The 24,725-nt window shown below is 40.8% G+C and overlaps 1 protein-coding gene across 1 annotated transcript in view; it reads left to right on the plus strand.

Moving 5' to 3' along the window:
* Positions 1-13,616, plus strand: part of LOC120524168 (olfactory receptor 13G1-like) — a 169,965-nt gene extending 156,349 nt beyond the window's left edge. The window contains exons 3-5 of the mRNA XM_039746049.1: positions 12,638-12,774; positions 12,862-13,058; positions 13,314-13,616. Of these exons, the coding sequence (XP_039601983.1) occupies positions 12,638-12,774; positions 12,862-13,058; positions 13,314-13,616 (637 nt within the window). The remainder of the gene's footprint in view (positions 1-12,637; positions 12,775-12,861; positions 13,059-13,313) is intronic.
* The last annotated feature ends 11,109 nt before the right edge of the window (positions 13,617-24,725 follow it).

The following is a 24,725-nucleotide window of genomic DNA, read 5'->3' on the forward strand; positions in this document are numbered from 1 at the left end:
CAGTAATCGCAAAGGGACTGGTAGGCCAAGGAAGACCTCCACTGCTGAGGACAGAAGAATCCTCACTGTGGTCAAGAAAAAGCCCCCAAACGCCTGTCTGACAGATCAGAAACAGTCTTCAGGGAGCCGATGTGTGTGCGTGTCAGAGACGACTATCAGCAGGAAGACTGAAACACAGAGGACACACCGCAAGATGCCAACCACAAAAACAGGATGGCCAGATGACAGTTTATGAAATAGGGACTTAAAGAAACTGCATAACTCTGGAGAAAGGTCTTGTAGACAGATGAGACAAAGATGGACCTCATCAGAGAGATGGCAAAAAAAGAAACTGGCCAAGATCCAAAGCAGACCACTTCATCTGTTAAACATGGCGGTGCTGGGGGTGTTATGGCTTGGGGATGTAAGGCTGTCACAGGTCCTGGCCCATTTTTCATCACGGATGACAGAACTGCTGATGGCAGTAGTACAATGAACTCTGAGGTGTGGAGAAACATCTGATCTGCTTGAGTTCCAGTAAATGTCTCCAAACTCAGTGGACAGCATTTCATCCTACAACAAGATAATGCATCAACTGTTGGAATGACAAAGACACAGCAACCGGCTGGACACACAGAAACTTGTCTTTTTACTCGGGTGGATATGATGTATATGATTTATGAAGGAACACACAATCTGTTACATTTTAACATTCCTCATAACAAGTGATGGTCTACGAGTTTTTTAAGTATGCATACTACATTAAATAAAATTTCACTCAAAGGTGGAAAATTGTCAAGAATTAACAATGGAGAAGGGGAACTGCTATCTGGGTAGGGGTCAACCTTGGTCAGGACATTAGTCAGTCATAGGGCATTGTGGGATATCTCTATTTCATGTTCCAAGCGGGATGCCAGAACTTTGAGCAGAGTGTGATGTAGTGGCTCAGGCAGCAGATCTTAAACTTGTGGCTCTCTGTTTCTCTGTGTGATTATGAGTGGGTCTTTAATTCTGAATTCCACTTTTAAAAAATATTTGGAAACCGCAATATTTACAGATCTTGTGAATCATGACGGATTGCCGAAGACGAAAGTGACCTGCTTTGCTCTGGGTAGCCAATACTCATAACTGCATTTTGACAATTTGGTTTGCAGCTCACAGGGCTGCACCTGTGGATTTGTCTGCCATTTTGTTTAGTTCTGAAATGTGAAAGTCTACAGGGAGCAGCAGCTGCAGCCTTCTGGGAGTCCATGATTATAATGTTTGTGTCGAGATCTCCAAAGGGAAAGCCGCCACAAGATATAAACAAACATGACATGATTATCATTAGTACAAATCATAAATAAATGCATATGTGCAACTTAAAAAGGTTTATGGCAGCCTTGTTTTCTATCTACAACACAACCTCAGATGAATATGTGGACAGCAGATGAACAAAACTTTATTATTCACATTTGTCACTTGTCAAATAACATCTGAGATTACGAAAAGTCTGAAGGAAGAGTGCTGTGCTGTGTCCATTTTATAAAGATCTTGTTTTGAAGGTACAGCAAAGATTAACCATTAAAGAATCTTAAGATTCCGAAGGTGAGTTCCTGATTGATTACTCCTGAGAAGGATTTCTTTTTATTCGTTCTTCATTACTTTTCTTCATAGGGTTTCTATTGGGTGTAAAGATTGTGTGATTTGTAGGGCTGCTTTAGACTGGTTTAAAATCAGAAGGAGTGTACATTCTTCCAGGGCAGGGGTACTCAGTTACAGTCCTGGTGGTCCGCAGTGGCTATAGGTTTTTGCTTTAACCAGTTTTTGAATTAGAGCCTGTTTATTTTCTAATGAAAAAATATTTTTTTGGGGGCTCGTTTTAGTACACCTAATAATCTTATATATATAATATGGGGTGCCAAACAGGCAATTACAATTATTTTCAGAATATATAAAATCAGTGTCGGAATATATAAAATCATTCCCAAATATATAAAGTCATTCCTGAATATATAAAGTCAGTGTTGGAATATATAAAGTCCATCAATCCATCCATTATCCAACCTGCTATATCCTAACTACAGGGTCACGGGGGTCTGCCGGAGCCAATCTCAGCCAACACAGGGCACAAGGCAGGAAACAAACCCCCGGGCAGGGCACCAGCCCACCGCAGTATGTAAAGTCAAAACTTGAATATATAAAGTCATTCTTGATTATATAAAGTCAGCGTCTGAAAATATATATACTCATTCCTGAATATATAAATTAAAAGTCAGATTATATTGATATTGATTGAAACGACTAAGGCACATTTTTAGTAAACTCAATGAGTTCCTAATACAATGTAATGAAATAAGTTAACAAAACCTTCTTCAGAAAAATATAAAAAAAAAAAACACCGTTCAGTTAATGTATTCAAAATGATGTATATGCCTGGCATTTTGAACACTATATTTATTTATTCTTTTTGTATGGGTGCATTTTTGGATGACCCTCACAAGCCCAATCGACTCTGAGCGGCTTCTGTCGAAGTTTACCTTTTACTAGCACGAGTGAAATGACAAGCACGGAAATTAGAGAATATTTGATGGAATTAGACCATTTCATTTGTGAATTGTCGTAATTTTATATATTCGGGAATGGTTTTATATATTCCAAAACCAACTTTATATATTCAAATTTTGACTTTATATATTAGGGAATGATTTTATAGTATACTCCAACGCTGACTTTTTATATTCCGATGCTGACTTTATATAATCAGGCTTTGACATTATATATAATCAGGAATGACTTTATATATTCCGACAGAGGACAGAGCAGTGGACACAATGATCACCTTGTCCATTTTCCAAAAAGCAATGTAATTCATCTGTCATTATTATTATTATTATTAATCTGCTGCCACACATATCCAGTGTCCTGGTTAAACTAAAGTAGCTAATCATTTTCCATGTGGAGTGCGCACATTCTGTACACATCGGCATGAATTTTTGCTGAAGTAATCTGCCTTTCATGAATATGTAATATTACCACCTTAAAGTATTAAAAGCCTACTTAAAAAAGATCCCCCAGGACACCATCCAACGTTTCATTATTTCATTGTCAGGCATCATACAAACTACTGAGTATGATTTGGAGTTGCTGCAATAAAATTTTGTCAAAATGGACTTGCCTGTCTGCCTGCCAATGTATACTTTTTTCCCTTTGATTTTTGGGGTGTCTTTGAATTCAGAACTCTCTCTGTCGGTTCATCATTTACATTTCCATATTTTCGTTCCTCACATATCACCATATCTGTCCATATCAGTAGCGATAGCCAGCAGGATTTTTATTCCTGTTGAGATCTGATGTGTTTCAACGTGCCCCTTTAAGATTTTTTTAGCAGTTTATATATTTTGCTTTAACTTTTAACCTCCAAAACTGCAGAGCTAAAGATAACAGCAGATTTCTGCCCATCCTGTCCTCTAGATTCTAAACAATGTACTTTGCAGGTAAAGGAAGTCAATTTTTCACTCCCTCATGGGAAAGGCAAAATTAGCTTTGCAATCAGAAACACAATTTGCAAACGTGGGCTCATACAAATAATAATATATTAACATATCTAAATAATAATATACAAATATTAATACATAAAAAAATTCCTTGACACCAGTTGATGCAGTTCTGATTGTGTGCAGTCCAGAGACTATGATGGCAACATTGTGCACAAGAAGTACTTAATCCTAGGACGTACCTCTAGATAAGTTTCCACTGCAGCACAGAAGCCACAGACACAAACACACAGTCGGTAATTAACCAGATCTGCACGTCTGTGAGATAAAGAACGAAATATGGCGTTCCCAGAGAAAAAACAAGAGCAGCATGTGCAAACTCCAGATTAAAAAATGACCGAGTAATGGAACCAAACTGAGGACTCCTCCCTGTATTGCCTCTTAAACAAGGATATGATATTTGAAGTCTGGATTTATTTACATGGGCTCATATCTAAAGGGAATCTAAACATAAAGGTCCTGTGCCAGATTGAAGTGGTGCCACTTGTTAGTTACATTTTTTTATGGAATAGTAGCTGATGTACCCATTTTTGCATGGGTAATTTACAGTGTAATAATGGGTTAAGATAAGAAAGTAAACATTTCCGTGATTCTAAAATGATGACCCTTTTGTCATTGCTGGTTGTTCCTCCTATCATCTCCTGTACCTCTCTATTAAAGTCTTTGCTCTTGTGAGTTGAGAGTTTGTTAGTTTTGTGTGTGTTTGGATTCTGTAATTGTGGTAACCCTTGCTGAATTGGCACCATGACACTACTCTTTTGTAAATCCTAGTCTACTCTGGTATTCCAACTTTAATAAAGTGCATTGCTTGTGGACTAACTGAAACACTGATACAGCATGTAAGCTGGCAAAGCTAATGCTCTTTGTGGTGAACCCCTATTCCTGGTAAAACTTTACTTATTAATTTGGATTAACTGCAATAGACGTGCAAAATTTCATGAACATTCACTCAGCTACTTTGAAAGTAACACACTGGTGAGGCCTCATCTGGAGTTCTGTGTGCAGTTTTGGTCTCCAGGTTATACAAAGGACAAAGCAGTGAAAGATAATGTCCAGAGAAGAGGAACTAGGCTGATTCGGGGGCTACAGGGTATGAGTTATTAGGAAAGATTAAAAGAGCTGAGCCTTTACCGTTTAAACAAAAGAAGATGAAGAGGAAACCTGACTGAAGTGTTTAACATTATGAAGGGAATTAGTCCAGTTGATCAAGACGGTGACTTTAAAATGAATTCGTCAAGAACACGGGGACACCGTTGGAAATGTGTTAAGGGTAATCTCCACAAACGTTAGGAATTTTTATTTCACACAGAGAACCACATAAACATGGAATAAGTCCCCAAGTAGTGTGGTAGACAGTAGACTTTGAGGACTTTTAAAACTCGACTTGCTGTTTTTTTAGAAGTACCATATATACTTGAGTATAAGTCGGGTCTTGAAACCAGAAAAATCTGTGACCCGACATTTGCGCGATAGACATATGAGTACGACAAAATAGCGCCGATTACAACGCGGCGTCAAAATCGTGCAGACAAAATCGCGAAAGTTTCATTAAATATGAATTAGTAGTGTAAAGCATATATAATAATGTTTATTTTAGAAGTCAATATTATGAGATGCGGCATGTCATTAGCACAGCACGCAGATAGTCCTTAAGATCACGCCCTGCATATGTAGGAAGGATTGCAGCAAGACGTCTTGATAGTTGAGCGTATTTAGACTTGCTGGCTGCCGGACTGCTGGTAATTCCGCTTTGTATACGCCGCGTTATGCCAACCCTCGACTGAGTTATTTGTTCGCGGCATGCCATCAGCAGTTATAATAGTTATAACCTAGCACATAATGTGTACATAATGCGCACGTACGCGTCCCACTCTCTTGGCCTCTCTTGCAATTTTGTCGGCGCGCATTTGTTGAAAACTAGTAAACGGGTTTGTTGGCGCTCATTTGTCTGTCGCGGTTTTGTTGGTGAACCGAAAAATCATAAAATTGGACCCCGACTCATATGCACATTCAAAAATACGACACTTGATTTGATTTTTTCTTTACATCTTCTTGCCTCCTCCAGTCTCACATCAGTTTCTCAGACACATCAAATTTTGTTGCAGCAGTGCAGTTACCAATTTCTTTTGTCACTTCAACGACTTATAATTTAAAACCAGCTTCATATTTTCTTCTGATTGAAGGCTCCATTGTAGATAAGAGATGCTCTTACGATAAAGGTGTATGAAGATGTGAGATATAAAAAACACAAATCAGTGCAAACATCACTTCGGAATAATTTGGGTGTTACCGAGTAGTCACACAGGCACAATACATAGAAAAAAAAATGCAGTGTGCTCAATGATTACTCTCTCAGGTGGCCATTAGCATATCGTAATCTCTTGGACCAATAGCATCATTTTTCTGCATTCAACTTAAAAGACCAACATTATAGAATACAGGTAGTCCCTGAGTTACGGACATCCAACAGATGACTTACGAACGGGGCCGCAGCTGCTCCTTCATCAGTCTGGGGGATGCAACGCAGGGGTCACTGCAAGTGGTGGCTGGACAGAGGCTGCTGCTCATGCAGTGTAGTGTCCCTCGGGTGGATCCTGTTGATGAATGGGGCAGTGGGTGCCACACCCCATTCATTCTCAGTGGGTGGCTGAGTGTGCGGCAAGAGGTGACCTGGGGTCCATAGTCACCAGGGCCGCAGCTTCCGCTCGTGTGCAGGACGGAGGCTTGATGGGACGATCTGCAGCCCGCCCACCATGCTGCCACAGCTACTGCTCCTGACTGGATGGAGTACCCGGCTGCCCCATTCATTCTCAGTGGGCAGCTGCCGATGCTGCAAGCGGTGACCTGGATGAGGCAGAACGGAGGCCATTGAGGGTGAATGGGGTGGTGGGGGGCAGCATCGTAGTGTGCCTCAGGTGGCTGCCTGTTGAATGGGGTGGTGGTTGGCGATTCACTACCCGCCTTTGGCCACGCCCTGTCTCGGTGGGCAGACGCTGCAGGCAGCATACTGTATGCAAGTGGAGGTGACTGTATGGTGGGCGTGTGGTGAACTGCCCCTCGCTGCCCCCATTCATTCTCAATAGCAAGCCTACATGTACTGTTACGCACATAGCAGGAAGTTGTCTCTCGTCATTACATCAGACGTATTGACGATGGGTGCCTTCCTGCTGTGATAGCGTGTACAGTGCTGTGCAGAAGAGCTCATCTTAACCTTTTGTCTTCACCCTTCAAGAATGTCTCTGAAACACAAATCTGATTCAAGTGCTGGTGATACAGTAAAGAAGAGAAAAACCATCACCATGGAAAATAAAGTAGAAATAATAAAAAGGTCAGAGAGAGGTGAAACTCCATCATTCATTGGCAGAGCACTTGGTTACAGTCAGTCAACAATAGCAATTATTAAAATAACATACCTGTTCCAACTTACATACAAATTCAACTTAAGAACAAACCTACAGTCCCTATCTCGTACGTAACCGGGGACTGCTTGTACCAGAAATTATACGGTAAAATCAAGCCCAGACTTATCCACGGGAGACCTTAAACGCGAGCATATATGGTAAGTAGATGAGATTGGTGAGCATTGTTGTGCTGAGTGGCCTGTTCTCGTCTAGATTGCCCTTTCGACTCCTTAATAAAATTCTTGAAAGTCCATGAAAACAATATTTTAAATTGCATGAACAATAATGTCAGCACACAATTTTGTGAAAGTAGATGTCATCATTTTTGAGCGATGTGTTATTCTCTGCTGGTTCCCCATCCCACTTTCCCTTCCATTGTTTACATTGAATCACTAACATGGACTGTGGCTGTCACTGCAAGTAGCGCCAAACCTAAACAATATGCCACATGTATTACTGTTAGGTGAACTACTTTAGGATAGTAATGCGATTTGGGCTTTGTGAACCCCCCTCACCAGCACCAATTGTCAATCTCTTTGTCTATCAGTCGTAATATGCACACAAAATTTCATAACTCACATACCGTGTAACCAGGATTTTACTTTGGTTCAGCTTTATTATACTTGTAAAACATCATTAAGATCCTCTAATCTTTTTTGGAATAATTGCATTTCTGTACAGCAGTGTTGCCAGGTCCACAATTTTCCAGCCTGATTGGATAATTTTCGATCGCCGTCCGCTTGAAAAAATGGGTTGCAGTTTTTTTGGGCTACTTTTTAAGAAAACAACACAGTATTTTGGGCTATTTTTCAACCCCCGTCCTCCATGTTTTTCTTCCATCCAGTACCCATTTGCAACGTAGCAAAATCTCCAGGCACCCTTTTGTGTGACGGCATTTACTCATTGTATCACTCCCAAATGTCTCCAAGGGACCACCTACAAACAAGGGGAGGGGGCTTCGATGGTATGTACCTAATCCTCTCTCCTCTCGCTACTTTTCCACGTGTCATTTGTTTACATCAGGTTTTATTTTTTGAGCAAATTCTATTTTTTTTTAAGCTGTTTTTGCACTATAAATTTTTTAGGACTTGAAATACCATGCTGTACAGGCCCCTGTAAAGTGTTCTAAATTAATTAAATATAAAGCAAAAAATAATGGATTGTATAAGTAATATGATGCTCAAATTCAAATAATTTGTGAAATAGAGAATATTATTTTAAAAAAAAATTTAAACTGAAAAGATTATGCTGCAAGAAAATTTAAGGAACCACCAAATAATTCTGATTTCAACTTAGAGGGATATTGGGTGCTACAACAAGAGATTAAAATGTGTTTGAAAGGTAAAAAGAGAAACTGAAAAAAGTTTTCTAGTGAAGCTAAAACAAGCAGAAAGCAAATTTGTAAGTACTACTCTAGTAAAAAACACAATAAAAATGAATTTAAGAAACTCAGAGACACAAATGGAGAAATCGTTGGAAATAAAAAGGAAATAGCAAATGAAACAAACAAATATTTCACCAAAGTATTTGCAATGAAAGAAACAAATTAAAATCCTCGCACAGAAGTAAAAAGAAACTCCAAGTTCCTAGATTAACTCTTTGATGGCTGAATATTTTTTCCAAAAAACTCAATTTTCTGAAACGCACACAAAGCAATGGTTTCACACATAAGTCAACATAAAACATCTGTTCCTATGTGCTGTTGCTGCTGTTGACGCTTGTTTGGCATCTCTGGTGGCAGTGGCTGCGCAGGGTCACCTCCATGGTCAGCAGTAATGCATGGTGAGCCAGCTGCCTGGCTTTCTTTGCACAGCAGGTGAGGGGCAGTGTGACGCAATATGGTTTGTACCTCTTGTCATCATAAATGGTGGTCTTCCCAGGAAAACACCGTTGTAGGCGCATCAGCTACATGAAAGTGTTTAGCACCACGATCAGCTGGGGACCGATCGAGATGATGCTGGTACCTGACTGTTGTTTTTGATATCCATCACCAGATCACTTGCATCAAATTCCGAGACCGATAAGTCAGAATCCTGTTCAACAAAATTACATAAAACATCCCTGGAGTATTTTGCTTTGCACATTTGCTTTGGTCTATCGCCAGATGTTGGTGCCATTTTGGAGGTTGTTTGCTACTCAAGCATGCGTATGCATTTGAGATTCAATCAACAAAGTTATGGAACTTTCCTTCTAGCAAAGAGAGTCGAACTAAAACATAAGGGTGAGTTTCGTTGCAGTTTACAGCTGATTACCGTCCTCTACTCCTGAATTTTGATAAAAGTCAACATCGGGCCTGAAAGAGTTAAAAACAAAATATTCAGATTTGTTTCCTACTCTTGATACATTGAAGACTAATGAAACTCTCAGAACAGACGGAATTTTACCATTTGTATTAGTAAACGAAAGACATCAAGTACAAACCCTTGGTAGGCATATTTGAGCAGAGAAAGGATAAGTGCTGGAGGACTGGAAAGTTGCAAATGTGACTCCCATTTTCAAGTAAATCTTGATTATTACAGACTAATAAGACTTACTTCTGTGCCATAAAAAATTTGGGAAACTATAATAAGAATCTATTGTAGGAAGACACAAAACAAATCAAAAGAGTTGGGGATTCATCCCATATACTGTACATCAATGCAAAAAACAAGCTGTCTCTTAGGACTGTGTCGTATACCATTTATATTGGCTGAATGACTGAGCTTATTGACTGAATTTATAGTGGAGGGCAGGAAGGGCATGTTTTCAGGACAGGAAGTGGAGTGAGGTCATCAGTGGTTGCTGGAAGTGAGGTCAAGAGCAGAGTAGGAAGTGATGTGTTCAGCTGGTTTTTCTCCTCGGAGGGTCTGTGGGAAGAGAAGAACAGACATTATTACTCACCACCAACCCTCGATCCGACTTTCCAATACCCTGATATGAGCCCTTTGACTGCCTTCCAAGCACATGTTTGTGACATTATATACACTAATATGATAAACTGTTATAAGACAGATACATTACAAAAGTCAATGAAAATTATTTACCAAATAAATGCCAATATGCGTTTAGGAGTAGGAATATCCTGCCAAACCTTTTTTTTCCAATAGACGATTTCCATAGTTCACAAAAGAAAGCATACAACACAATTTACTTAGAATTTCAAAAAGCCTTTGACTCTTTTTCACCACAAAGATTAATTCTGAAACTATAGGCAGTTGACATCACAGGTAACATGCAAAACTGGAGTTCAAGCGTGTTAAACATCAGGCGATAACAACTACAGGTAACAGGAGAATGCTTCATGTAGAATAAGATCATTAGTGACATCCCTCAAGGCTCTGTCCTAATGCCATTACATTTTCTGATTTATATTAATGACAGGTTTTGGTTAGATGATAAACTTCTGAATTTCACAGTTGATACTAAAATTGCAGGAATGGCAGACACAGACAATTCAACAAGATATGGGCAAGCTTCAGAACTGGGAGAACATTTGGAAAATGTGGTTCAATATAGAAAAGTGTAAAGTGTTACATGTAGACAAATGTCCAGTATCAATACAAAATGGGAAACGCTGATCTATAGGGAGCAACCTCTGAAAAAGATTTAGGGGTTTATGTTAAGAAAATGTTCTCATCATCTAAGCAATGTGCAGAAACAATAAAAAAAGCAAACAAGACATTAGATTATATAGTAAAAAAAACTTGTATTTGAATTAAGGGATGTTATGATCAGACTATATGATGCACTAGTGAGACCACATCTGGAGGTACTGTGTGCAGGTCTGGTAAAACTACCGAGTCATGTTGCTGAAGCAAAAACCTTGGCAATCTTTAAGAGGAATCTGGAGGAGATATTGGGACAAGTTAACTATTAGCTAAACAAACAAACCTGATGGGCTGAATGGCCTCCTCTCACTTGTCAGATTCTTTATGTTCTTATGTTCTAACACATGTTGTTTTGATATCTAGCCATTCGTTTAACAAAGCTGCTTTTCCAATTAACTGTTCAAGAGAAGGACACACCTAAGAAGCAATGAATGTAATACTTGTGTGTTCATTTGCACTCATGTGAGCCTTTTAAGTGTTGCCAAAGCAAATTGCTGACTCTAAGTGCTTAGCAAGCCTACCAGGTGCACTGCAGTGCTGCATGTAATTATTTATGTAGATGAAGACTTATCTCATGTTTTAATTTGATTTTGGCATGATCATATTTGTTAAATGTAATAACAAAATTCCAAATGCTGTTCTGTGTTTCATTATATTAATAATCTAGTAGAAACATGGCCTCTGCTAATCTCCTTACCATGTAAGACACTGTTATTTCTTCTTCTTCTTTCAGCTGCTCCCATTAGAAGTTTCCACAGTGGATCAACTTTTTCCATATCTTCCTGTTCTCATCATCTTGCTGTGCCACACCCATCACCACATCCATAAACCTTCTCTTAGATCTTCCTCTTTTACCTTTGCCTGGTAGCTCCATCCTTCACACCCTTCACCCAATATACACAGTATCTCTCCTCTGCACATGTCCAAACCAACACAATCTCGCCTCTCTGACTTTGTCCCTCAACTGTCTAACTTGAGCTCACCCTCTAATGTCCTCATTTCTAATCCTGTCCATCCTCGTCACCCCCAATGCAAATCTAAGCATCTTTAACTCTGCCACCTCCAGCTCTGTCTCCTGCATTCTGGTCAGAACCATAACATAGCTGGTCTCACTACCATCCTGTAGACCTTCCCTTTCACTCTTGCTGATACCCGTCTGTCACAAATCACTCCTGCCACTCTCCTGCACCCATTCCACCCTGCCTGCACTCAATTTTTCACCTCTCTTCCACACTCTCCGTTACTCTGTACTGTTACTCATCCACCTTTACCATCTCTACCCCCTGTATCCTCACCATTTCACTGACCTCCATCTCATTTACACACATGTATTCTGTCTTGTTCTTACTGACCTTCATTCCTCTCCTCTCCTCTCATATCTCCTCAACCTGCTCCCTACTATCGCTACAGATCACAATGTCATCAGCAAACATCATAGTCCACAGGGACTCCTGTCTAATCCCGGCATTCAACCTGTCCATCACCATTGCAAAGAAGAAAGGGCTCAGAGACGATCCCTGATGTAATCCCACCTCCACCTCGAATGCATCAGTCACTCCTACCGCAGACCTCACCACTGTCACACTTCCCTCATACATATTCTGTACAACTCTTATGTACTTCTCTGCCACTCCCGACTTCCTCATATAATACCACAGCTTCTCTCTTGTCACCCTGTCATTTGCTTTCTCCAGGTCCACAAAGACGCAATGCAGCTCCTTCTGGTCTTCTCTAAACTTCTCCATCAACATCCTCAGAGCAAACATTGCATCTGTGGTGCTCTTTCTTGGCATGAAACCATCCTGCTGCTCACTAATCATCAACTCACTTCTTAGCCAAGCTTCCACTACTCTTTACCCTAACTTCATGCTGTGGCTCATCAGTTTTATCCCCCTGTAGTTACTACAATCCTGCACATCCCCCTTATTCTTAAATATCAGCACCACTACACTTCTTCTCCACTCCTCAGGCATCCTCTCACTTTCCAAAATTGCAATAAACAATCTGGTTAAAAACTCCACTGCCATCTCTCCTAAACATCCCCATGCTTCCACAGGTATGTCATGGATATATATCACCAGAAGCAAGACACTGTTACTAAAAATCCTTTACTGTTCTTTATTCATTGTTTCAGATTAAAGAAGAAATCTACAGCGATGCACAATACAACCATCTTTGCATCTGAATTTCTGCTACACTGTGAAATCACTTCAGAGATTCGAAGCTTCACAGTTGTCACCCTGGCCATCATTTATCTGGTGACTCTTTTTGGTAACCTTTTGGTCCTCCTGGTAATAATCCTGGACCACCATCTCCAAACTCCCATGTTTTTTCTCATCAGTTCCCTGGCTGTTATAGACTTGTTACACAACACTAACCTCATCCCTAAAATGATGGGTCTTCTCCTGTTCAACAATCCTCCAGTACCATTCGGTGCCTGCTTGATTCAGATGTTCCTGGTCTTTCATCTAGAGTTAGTAGAAGCCGTTCTCTTCACTCTCATGGCGTGTGACCGCTATATTGCTGTTATCCACCCATTAAGATACCCTCAACTTGTAAATGGCAGAACTGTATGGGCAGGCATCTTATTATGCAATATTCTGTCAGGCATTCCAATGACAGTATATATGGTATTTGTTCATGAACTTTCTTTTTGTCACACGAATGTCATACCTTATTGCTTCTGTGACTATGCCACTATGGTTCACATTTCTTGCACAGAAAATCCTAAATACTTAAGTTTTCTCTCAACAATCGCAACCACATATGGTTCTGTAACTTTGGCAATAATCTTCTTTTCTTATGGCAAGATTGCCTACGCAGCACTCAAGATTTCATCATCTGAAGGCAAGGGGAAGGTCTTCGACGTGCTCATCACCCACCTGCTCGTGGTGTTACTCTTCTATTTGCCGTTGCTGACTGCTTTCATTTTACCTGGATTAGGAGTGAAGCTGTCAACTGAAGCCTACAACGCTTTGATTATAGTCGCTACTATTGTACCCCCGATGATCAATCCCATCATCTACAGTTTTAGGAACAAGGAAATGAAAAATGCAATAAAGAAACTTTTCATGGGGAAAAGAACGACTCCAGAAATCAAGAACCATAAATGAACTGGGAGAGGAAATGAAGCTTTGAACAATAAACTCATAGACAGGAACAAGTCTGGAAAGTCATATGCATGTTATATGCATGACTTATAAATTCTCTACTCAACACATAAAGTTTTAGATTTTATTATTCATTATAACAAGTGAGTGTCTGTGATGGTTTCATATGTAGAATGCCTGCATAAAATAAAATTTCACTCATCACATTATTCTGAAAGAGAAGACAAATTTACCGTATATATTCACGGATAAGTTCTGTTTTTATCTTATAATTTCCGGTATTTTATAATGTCGGTCGTATAATTTGAATGAGGTAAACTCACGCTATTGGTCCAAGAGATTATGATATGCTAATGCCCACCTGAGAGAGTAACCATGGAGCACACTGCCTTTGTTTTCTATGTATTGTGCCTACATGACCACACGGTAATACCCAAAGTATTCTGGAGTGACGTTTGCACTTTTTTGTGTCTTTTGTATCTCACACCCTCATACACCTTTATCGTAAGAGCATCCCTTATCTACGATGGATCGTTCGATCAGAAGAAAATATGAATCTGGTTTTAAGTTAAACTTTATTGAAGTAGCGAAAGAAATTGGCAACAAAATTCAATCCATCTGAGAAACTGATGTGAGACTGGAGGAGGCAAGAAGCTGTAAAAAAAAAAATTAAGTGTCATATTTTTGAACAGGCATATAAGTCGGGTCTATGGTTGATTTTTCAGGTTTCAAGACTCGATTTATATGTGAGTATATACGGTAATTTTATTGTGGCCAGAATGCACAGGGATTAAACCATAAAGTTAAATGTTCAAAAATAAATGGTTCATTTTGGCTGTAAATATGGTGCAAAACCCTCAATCCCCTCAGTGCTCCAGTGTTACCTGAACAATGAAATCTTTCTTTGGCACTTGGAATATACAGTACATTAAATTAGTTACTTAAATACTAGCAACTAACATATGCAGATATTAATAAGAAGAAGCGTTTACTAACAAAAGCCATGCTACCTTGTACAACTGCCCAGCATTACGCAGAGCAGCCATTTTTTTTATAAATCCTACACACTTACATGCTATATGTGCAACACCACAATGTTTAAAAAGATAAAAAATGTCATTAAAGGTTATTTCAATGCTGAGAAGGTGAAAGACTCGACATTTCGGCTGTAAAGCCTTCATCAGGTATGCAACAGAAAAGGAAACGCAGGTGACATATTGTAATGATTCGACAGACCACCCTGAGGCGGGGGGTTCCAAAATTCATAGCAAATGGGGCTGATCACAGTGCTGTGGAGTGGGGTGGGCACAGAGGAGCTCCATCTGTCATTCTCATTTAAAGCAGCAAATGGGATGCTGGGAGTGGGAATTTTAAAAAAAAAAGGAAAAAAGTACTAGCTTGTTGGTGTATGCATGTGGCAACAGATTTTTTGGAGTCCACCATGCGGGTTTAAAATGCTGCAACATGTGAACGTCCAGGGGACTGTCATGCCTTTAAAACAGGAGGCAGGAGGAAGAGTGTACCCCAGAAAGAATAAAAGCGTAAAGCGAAGGTGTCTCCCATGGCCGAAACAATGGGAGAATTGTAAATAGTTGTTGTTTCTCTTTCATGTTCTTTCAAATGTTCAGCTAACATAGAAGAGCAATAAATCCCTTTTGTTTGCTGCAGCCACTCATTTGTGCAGTTTATTTCTCCAACCTAGAAAAGGGATATTACAGTATATAGGAGGGGCAGAGAAAAAGGTGAGGAAAAGCTGCCATAAGGATAAAGGGAGAGATTACAAAGGTAGTTGGTCACTAAGACATGGAGCAATATGTGATCCCAAGGTGAGAATAACAACAACAGCAATGTACACTCACCTAAAGGATTATTAGGACCACCATACTATTACGGTGTTTGACCCCCTTTCACCTTCAGAACTGCCTTAATTCTATGTGGCATTGATTCAACAAGGTGCTGAAAACATTCTTTAGAAATGTTGGCCCATATTGATAGGATAGCATCTTGCAGTTGATGGAGATTTGTGGGATGCACATCCAGGGCACAAAGCTCCCGTTCCACCACATCCCAAAGATGCTCTATTGGGTTGCGATCTGGTGACTGTGGGGGCCATTTTAGTACAGTGAACTCATTGTCATGTTCAAGAAACCAATTTGAAATGATTCGAGCTTTGTGACATGGTGCATTATCCTGCTGGAAGTAGCCATCAGAGGATGGGTACATGGAGGTCATGAAGGGATGGACATGGTCAGAAACAATGCTCAGGTAGCCCGTGGCATTTAAACGATGTCCAATTGGCACTAAGGTGCCTAAAGTGTGCCAAGAAAACATCCCCCACACCATTACACCACCACCAGCAGCCTGCACAGTGGTAACAAGGCCTGATGGATCCATGTTCTCATTCTGTTTACGCCAAATTCTGACTCTACCATTTGAATGTCTCAACAGAAATCGAGACTCATCAGACCAGGCAACATTTTTCCAGTCTTCAACTGTCCAATTTTGGTGAGCTTGTGCAAATTGTAGCCTCTTTTTCCTATTTGTAGTGGAGATGAGTGGTACCCGGTGGGGTCTTCTGCTGTTGTAGCCCATCCGCCTCAAGGTTGTGCGTGTTGTGGCTTCACAAATGCTTTGCTGCATACATCGGTTGTAACGAATGGTTATTTAAGTCAAAGTTGCTCTTCTATCAGCTTGAATCAGTCGGCCCATTCTCCTCTGACCTCTAGCACCAACAAGGCATTTTCGCCCACAGGACTGCCGCATACTGGATGTTTTTCCCTTTTCACACCATTCTTTGTAAACCCTAGAAATGGTTGTGCGTGAAAATCCCAGTAACTGAGCAGATTGTGAAATACTCAGACCGGCCCGTCTGGCACCAACAACCATGCCACGCTCAAAATTGCTCAAATCACCTTTCTTTCCCATTCTGACATTCAGTTTGGAGTTCAGGAGATTGTCTTGACCAGGACCACACCCCTAAATGCATTGAAGCAACTGCCATGTGATTGGTTGATTAGGTAATTGCATCAATGAAATTGAACAGGTGTTCCTAATAATCCTTTAGGTGAGTGTATTTCTTGTATAGCCCAAAATCACACATTGAATGCCTCAATGGGCCTTAACAGGCCTGTTTTTTTGACAACCCCTTCTTTGACTCCCTAAGAAGGCAAGAAAAAATCTTCCAAAAAAACCTTATAGGAAAAAAATGGAAGAAATCTAGGGAAGGGCAATTCAGAGAAACAGAGAAAGAGAGAGACCCCCTCCCAGGTTGGTTTGGCATGCAATGGGTGTCAAAAAATGGAGGTAAATACAAAACACAAAACAGAACACAAGTCATCCTTGTCATAGTGCTTGATGGCCGGTCTATCATGGCCACCTCAGGAATACAACACAACAATACAAAATAGTTTGGTCTTCACAGTGTGCCCAACCAAGTGCAGGCTGTGGTATATGGCCGGCCATTCATCCCGGCCAATACCCTCAGGCCGCCAGGTGGAGCCCTCCCTGCAGCATGGAGGTGCCCGAATGCCAGCAGGGAATTATGGACAATGGAGTTTTTATATGCAGCCCTGCTGGATACCACGGGACCCCCTAGAAGGCGCTGCAGGGAGGAACAACGTTGTTTTTGACTACATCCCGGAAGTGCATCCTAGTCACATGGACAAAGAGAATGACGTGCTTCCGGGTTGAAGAAGAGGAGTTTTCATCTGACCCGGAAGTGCTAGGAGGTCACATGGACTGCGGGTTCAGAAGCACTTCCGGGTCATGGACTATAAAAGGACTGTGGGAGATCCCAGATTTTGAGCTGAGCTGGGTGGCAGGGTGGCAGGGTGGCAACGCGTCTGGGAGTGGAGCATTGGTTTATTGTATTGATTGATTGTGATTTATGAGTATAGTGGAGTGGAGGGTGCTTTGTGCACTTATTTGTCTAAATAAAACAAGTATTTGGACTTTTATCTGGTGTCTGGCGTCTAGTCTGAGGGTTCAAGGGCACAACAGTGCTCCAATCTGTCACAAGGCAGAGAGCACCGCAACAACTCTCAAGGCAAAATGCAAGAATAGATTATAGCACTCACTAAATAAAGAACTATAACATTTGAGGATAATTTGTTCAAATACATCAATAAAGAAGTAGAAATGAATTAACACAATTGAAAACAACAACATCTGTCCATCAGCTCATTGTAGAACATCAGCCAGACTATGGAAAAGAAATCAGACAAACCAGGCACAGTCAGAGTCCTGGATACCTTGGCCAATGAGCTACCCCCACTTTGGCCATTCTACAACTAAGTCAGTGCTGGACTGGCCAATCAGATGAAAGGTCCCTCTGATTCGATGCTTCCAGTGCTCCATTACCTGAGATGACTTTTGCACAGGCAGGCAAACAACTTGGCATTAGAGCAGTGGCACCAAGTCTGGGTGGCACAGTAGTAGGAGACCAGGGTTCACATTCTGGGTCCACCCTTTGTGGAATTTGCATGTTCTCGCTGTGTCTTTGTGAGTTTCCACTGATCATTTATGCCTTGCACCCTATATATACTGGGATAGACTCCAGCCTCCCATGACCCTGTTCAGGATTAAGCACTGTTAGAAAATGACCTGGTTTGGCATAACAAACTACAACAGTCCCCAAAATCAGAATTATAAAAAGCATGGAAAACATCAGACTTGGCCAAAGATTAAAAGAGCAGTCAGTATTATTATGTTATTATTAAATGGATGGGTAGTATTAGCCACTGCTCATATAAAAAGCAACAGCTAAAGAAAGTGCTAAACCTCAGAGCTGCCTTCCACTTGTCTTCCCCTTTCACTGGAATGTTTGGTGTCCTTATCATGTACGTGATTAAAGAAAGCTCTTTTGTTGTGTCACACATGTGCGTATGGGAGGCAGCTAAAGGGCTTGAGTAAGGGCAATTCCAAGTCAGACCGGGATGTGGCAGAGTGCACTGACTCTTTTTCTCCCTTTCCTGCAGTTCATTCACGGGAGATTCCACCTGGCTCTCTTGACATCACTTCCTGGTCTGAGCCTATGGAAGAAGACCTTGTCAGCTCAGGCCCATTTGATGTCACGTCCGGGCTCGAGCCTATGGCTGAAGACCCTTATGAGCCCAACCTCTTTGACCTCACTTCCTGTCTTCCCCTTTAAAAGCATCCACCTTTTCTCTATTCCCTCAGTTCTGTTTTGGACTCGGTTTTCTGCACATCAGTGCTGTGTAACATTTTTACGATGTTGCAGCCATGATACCAATTATATGGGTGGCTGCTCCAAACCTTGCTATGACTTGTGGTCAAGTTTGTGACAATTGTTTCAGGCTTATATATCCACATGAAGTTATTTATCTGCACACATCTATGTGTTCTCACCTACTCCCCCAAGCCTACTCCCACCTTGACAAAGCCAGCTGCACAGTCAGAACATTGTGTTGATTGATAACTCTAAATTGGTCCAGGGTTGAGTAAATATCCATTGTGATGGATTGGTGTCCCATATTTGTTGAGTTCCTAAATTGACCACCCCCCGCACACACATTCTGCCCTGTGACTCTGTATTGAATAAGAGAGGAAATCTGTGGATGAATAAATTCGCTAAAAGTCATACCATTGACATCAGAAGAAACTCCTCTTGTCATTTCAGCATTTTATTTTTCAAAACCAGTTGTCACACATCATACATCAGTATAGTCTGTGCTCCTGGCCTCCCTGTCCAGAGGTGGGTAGTAACGAGTTACATTTACTACATTACATGTACTTGAGTAACTTTTTAAAAAAATTGTACTTCTACGTGTAGTTTTACTGCACCATACTTTTTACTTTTACTTGAGTACATTTGTGAATAAGAAACGCTACTCTTACTCCGCTACATCGGGCAACACTCGACTCGTTACTTTTTTCCATTTACACATTATATACGCTCTATTTTAGTCGGAGAGAAGTCGCCAGTGGATCTACTGCATGACTCTTTCATCATTCAGACATAGCAGCAATAATCACATGACTCCGTCTCACCAATCAGACGTAGCATCAATAATCACATGACTCCGTTTCACTAATCCCATGCAGTCACATGACCACACACAAACTTCCTGTGTCTGCAGCCTGTGAGAAGTTTTTTAGTCATGCGGGGCTCCTGTTTACTGCTAAACTGTCACAGCTTCACTGCAGGAACCTTGAGAGCCATCTCCTGCTGAAGCTAAACCATCACTTCACTGAGTGAAGAACAAGCGCGTTTTAACCAAACATGCACAGACACAGACAGTCATGGTTAAGTTAGACTTCTTGTACGCACACAAGCTACCTTGTTCTAATGTTATTTTCTATCAGCTGTGCTATTTGGAGGTCATACAGTGGGATGCAAAAGTTTGGGCAACCTTGTTAATAGTCATTATTTTCCTGTATAAATCGTTGGTTGTTACGATAAAAAATGTCAGTTAAATATATCATATAGGAGACACACACAGTGATATTTGAGAAGTGAAATGAAGTTTATTGGATTTACAGAAAGTGTGCAATAATTGTTCAAACAAAATCAGGCAGGTGCATAAATTTGGGCACCACAAAAAAGAAATGAAATCAATATTTAGTAGATCCGCCTTTTGCAGAAATTACAGCCTCTAAACGCTTCCTGTAGGTTCCAATGAGAGTCTGGATTGTGGTTGAAGGTATTTTGGACCATTCCTCTTTACAAAACATCTCTAGTTCATTCAGGTTTGATGGCTTCCGAGCATGGACAGCTCTCTTTAACTCACACCACAGATTTTCAATTATATTCAGGTCTGGGGACTGAGATGGCCATTCCAGAACGTTGTACTTGTTCCTCTGCATGAATGCCTTAGTGGATTTTGAGCAGTGTTTCGGTCGTTGTCTTGTTGAAAGATCCAGCCCCGGCGCAGCTTCAGCTTTGTCACTGATTCCTGGACATTGGTCTCCAGAATCTGCTGATACTGAGTGGAATCCATGCGTCCCTCAACTTTGACAAGATTCCCAGTCCCTGCACTGGCCACACAGCCCCACAGCATGATGGAACCACCACCATATTTTACTGTAGGTAGCAGGTGTTTTTCTTGGAATGCTGTGTTCTTTTTCCTCCATGCATAACGCCCTTGTTATGCCCAAATAACTCAATTTTAGTTTCATCAGTCCACAGCACCTTATTCCAAAATGAAGCTGGCTTGTCCAAATGTGCTTGAGTAGACCTCAAGCGGCTCTGTTTGTGCTGTGGGCGGAGAAAAGGCTTCCTCTGCATCACTCTGCGCATACAGCATCTCCTTGTGTAAAGTGCGCCGAATGGTTGAACGATGCACAGTGACTCCATCTGCTGCAAGATGATGTTGTAGGTCTTTGGTGCTGGTCTGTGGGTTGACTCTGACTGTTCTCACCATTCGTCACTTCTGTCTATCCGAAATCTTTCTTGGTCTGCCACTTCGAGCCTTAACTTGAACTGAGCCTGTGGTCTTCCATTTCCTCAATATGTTCCTAACTGTGGAAACAGACAGCTTAAATCTCTGGGACAGCTTTCTGTATCCTTCCCCTAAACCATGATGGTGAACAATCTTTGTCTTCAGGTCATTTGAGAGTTGTTTTGTGACCCCCATGTTGCTACTCTTCAGAGAAAATTAAAGGAGGAGGGAAACTTACAATTGACCCCCTTAAATACTCTTTCTCATTATAGGATTCACCTGTGTATGTAGGTCAGGGGTCACTGAGCTTACCAAGCCAATTTGAGTTCCAATAATTAGTTCTAAAAGTTTTGGAATCAATAAAATGACAACGGTGCCCAAATTTATGCACCTGCCTGATTTTGTTTGAACAATTATTGCACACTTTCTGTAAATCCAATAAACTTCATTTCACTTCTCAAATATCACTGTGTGTGTCTACTATATGATATATTTAACTTTTTTATCGTAACAACCAACGATTTATACAGGAAAATAATGACTATTAACAAGGTTGCCCAAACTTTTGCATCCCACTGTATACAGTATTATACTGTCAGTGTACAGCATATCTCGTCACTGTCAGTATTTTGCACTGTTCAAACATACATGCTACCTACTGTAGGTATCGGCTTCAAAAGCTTTGTTGTGAAAAACTGAGATTTGGAACTTTGTGTTATTTCTGCATCTTTATTTTGTTAAAATGTTATTTATTTTTACTCATTTTTTATTTTGTTATTTGGAAATAGCAGAATGTGCACATTATTTTATATTTTTGTCTGTCTTATTACATTTCTAAAAAATCAATCATTTATTATGATCAAACAGTTACTCAGTACTTGAGTAGTCTTTTCACAAAATACTTTTTTACTCTTACTTGAGTAATTTTTTGGATGACTACTTTTTACTTCTACTTCTTCTTGAGTGATATTATTTTGAAGTAACGCTACTCTTACTTGAGTACAATTTTTGGCTACTCTACCCACCTCCGCCCTGTCCCAGCTCCTTGCATCTGCTTTAACGCTCTTTCAGTAAGAAAGAGAACCGCTATTGGAGGAAATGGACAACCAAACTGCAGAATGAAAAGGGCAATTAAACAAGCAAGAGACAACAGACAGCATAGAAAGGCTGACCATTCAAAGGTGGGAGAAGCAGGAAGGCACAAGACTGCCAATGAAACTGGGGTGGCAAAACAACAAGGCAGGAGAAGGACACAATGGACTGAGCCATGGAGTCATCTGGCTGAGAAACAGCAGCACAGCTCGCACACTCTGCAGTGTACTGGTCCAAGAAATCAGAGCAATGCCTTTACAAGCCTCCAATTAGAGCAGACTTAGAGGAGGATCATGAAAATGAGCAATGGAAAAGTAGAAGGTGACTGGGGTGGTAGCAAGATGTCATTTCACAATATCTGGACATGCATTTGTGCCATCCCTAAATGTTACATTTGGATTTCATGGAGCAGAGCAGCAGAATTAGTAATGGTGGCGCAGATTAATGAAATGCTGAATAAGGTAGGCAGCATGGTGGTGCAGTGATAGGGCTTCTGCCTCGCAGTAAGGAGACCTGTGATCACATCCCAGGTCCTCCCTTTGTGGAATTTGCATGTTGTACCCGTGTCTGCTTGGGTTTCCTCTCGCAGTCCAAAGGCATGCAGGTTAGGTGCATTGCCGATCCTAAATTGTCCCTGGTGTGTGGGTGTCAGCCCAGGGTTTGTTCCTGCCTTGCGCCCTGTGCTGCCTGGGATTGGCTCCAGCTGACCCCGGTGACCCTGTGTTAGGATATAGCAGGTTGGAGAATGACTGACTGACTGACAGAGTGAGGTAAAAGTTGTGATCAGAAAGGTGGAAGAAAACAAGTGTGCACAACAAAAGGTTCAGGATCATGTTCTTTGGTTTTTCCAATGCCATTCTGTCACATCGACTGGGGAAAAAGCTCAAGGTTTTGAATCTTGATGCCCCCACTGTCTCCTGGATCGTGGACTACCTGACCAACAGACAGCAGTTTGTGAGGCTCAGGAAGTGTGTGTCAGAAATGGTGGTGTATAATACTGGAGCTCCTCAGGGAATTGTCCTGTCTCCCTTCATGTCCACCCTCCATACAACAGACTTCTAGCATAATACCAGCGCTTGCCATCTACAGAAATTCTGAGATGACTCATCCATCATAGGCTGCATTATTAATGGAGATGGGTCAGAGTACAGAAAAGTCGTGGAAGACTTGTGGTGCAGGATTAACAACCTGCAACTCAACAATCAGCAAGACAAAAGACTTGGTGGTGGACTGCCAATGACGTGCCAAGAAGCCTCTGAGACCAGTTGCCGTTTAAGGGAAGATGTGGAAGTGGTGCAGAACTACCAGAAAACTGGACTGGTCTAACAACATAGTGGTGCTTTACAAGAAAGCAGACTAGACTTGCTAAGGAGACTCAGGTTTTTTCATTTGTGCAGAAAGCTGCTGGAAATGTTCTATCAGTCCATAGTAGCCACTGTGGTGTTCTGTGTTGTTGCAACCTGAGCTCAGCAGAAGCACAAAGCCTGAACAAACTTATCAGGAAAGCCAGGTTTATTAATGCACTGGACACGCTGGAAGCTATTGTTGAATAAAGGGATGGTGGCAAAATTGGATTCCATCATGAAAAATTCCTTCCATCCCCTCTAGGAGGTGCTCTTTTAGAGCACTTTTAGCCACAGGCTTATTCCAGGGTCTTTTTTGCCCACTGCTATCAGTCAATTCAACGATTCCACCCAATGTACTTATTTTTATTTATCTATTTACTCATTGATTGATTGATTGAGCGACTAGCTGTTGTATTTGTCCTATGAGTCTGTATTCTTGTTTTTTTTTATGTTTCTGCTGATTTATGCAGCTGAATTTGCACATGGGATGAATAAAGTGTATCCAATCTGATCAAATCTGAATGCCTTCAATGAAAAATAAGATTTATTTCCTGTGTAAATAAAAGATTGGAATTCTTTAGTTATTTAATTTATTAACTTTACCATACACATTCCGGGTTATATTATGTATAAAGTGTGCTTCTTGTCCATTTGTGACACTAATTATCACGGCAGTCTACAGAGGACTGAACACAGAAGCAGGCTCCCGGCCCCAGTGTATTTATTCCTGACTTCAATTTCCCTCGTCGGCACATGTAAAGCCACCTAAGAAAATCATTTAAATAGAAGAGGAGCGGCGGAGATCTCATCATTATCTTTGGACTCTTCATTCCCACTCAACTAATTGGACTAATTCTAGGGGCGTAAAGTGACACTGGCACTAGAACTGCTAACACAGATTTTGCTGACATGGTTATTTCTCTGCAGAAGTATAGTTACCACACATTTTCTAGAAGGGAAATTCAAATAAATCAATACATTTTAATAACAGTGATCAATTGCAAATTTTCAAAAAGAGTAAGAGACGCACAATGTCTTGACATTTAAGATTTGTGAGGAGATCATAAAACAGAATTAGACCCTGAAGTTGTGAGACAATCATTTGAAGACGCCGTGAAGGTAAGGTGACTTTTTTTTTTTCTTTCTTGTAAATTTCAAGGAACGTAAAAGAGCAATATAATGAATTATTCGAACGTGTATTAGTATTCTCTTGATTCACTTAAAACAGAAGTACAATCTACCTATGACAATCCCGATATACGTCAATGTTTTTA

The sequence above is a fragment of the Polypterus senegalus genome, chromosome 2, assembly GCF_016835505.1.
Source record: "Polypterus senegalus isolate Bchr_013 chromosome 2, ASM1683550v1, whole genome shotgun sequence".
Lineage (NCBI taxonomy): Eukaryota > Metazoa > Chordata > Cladistia > Polypteriformes > Polypteridae > Polypterus > Polypterus senegalus.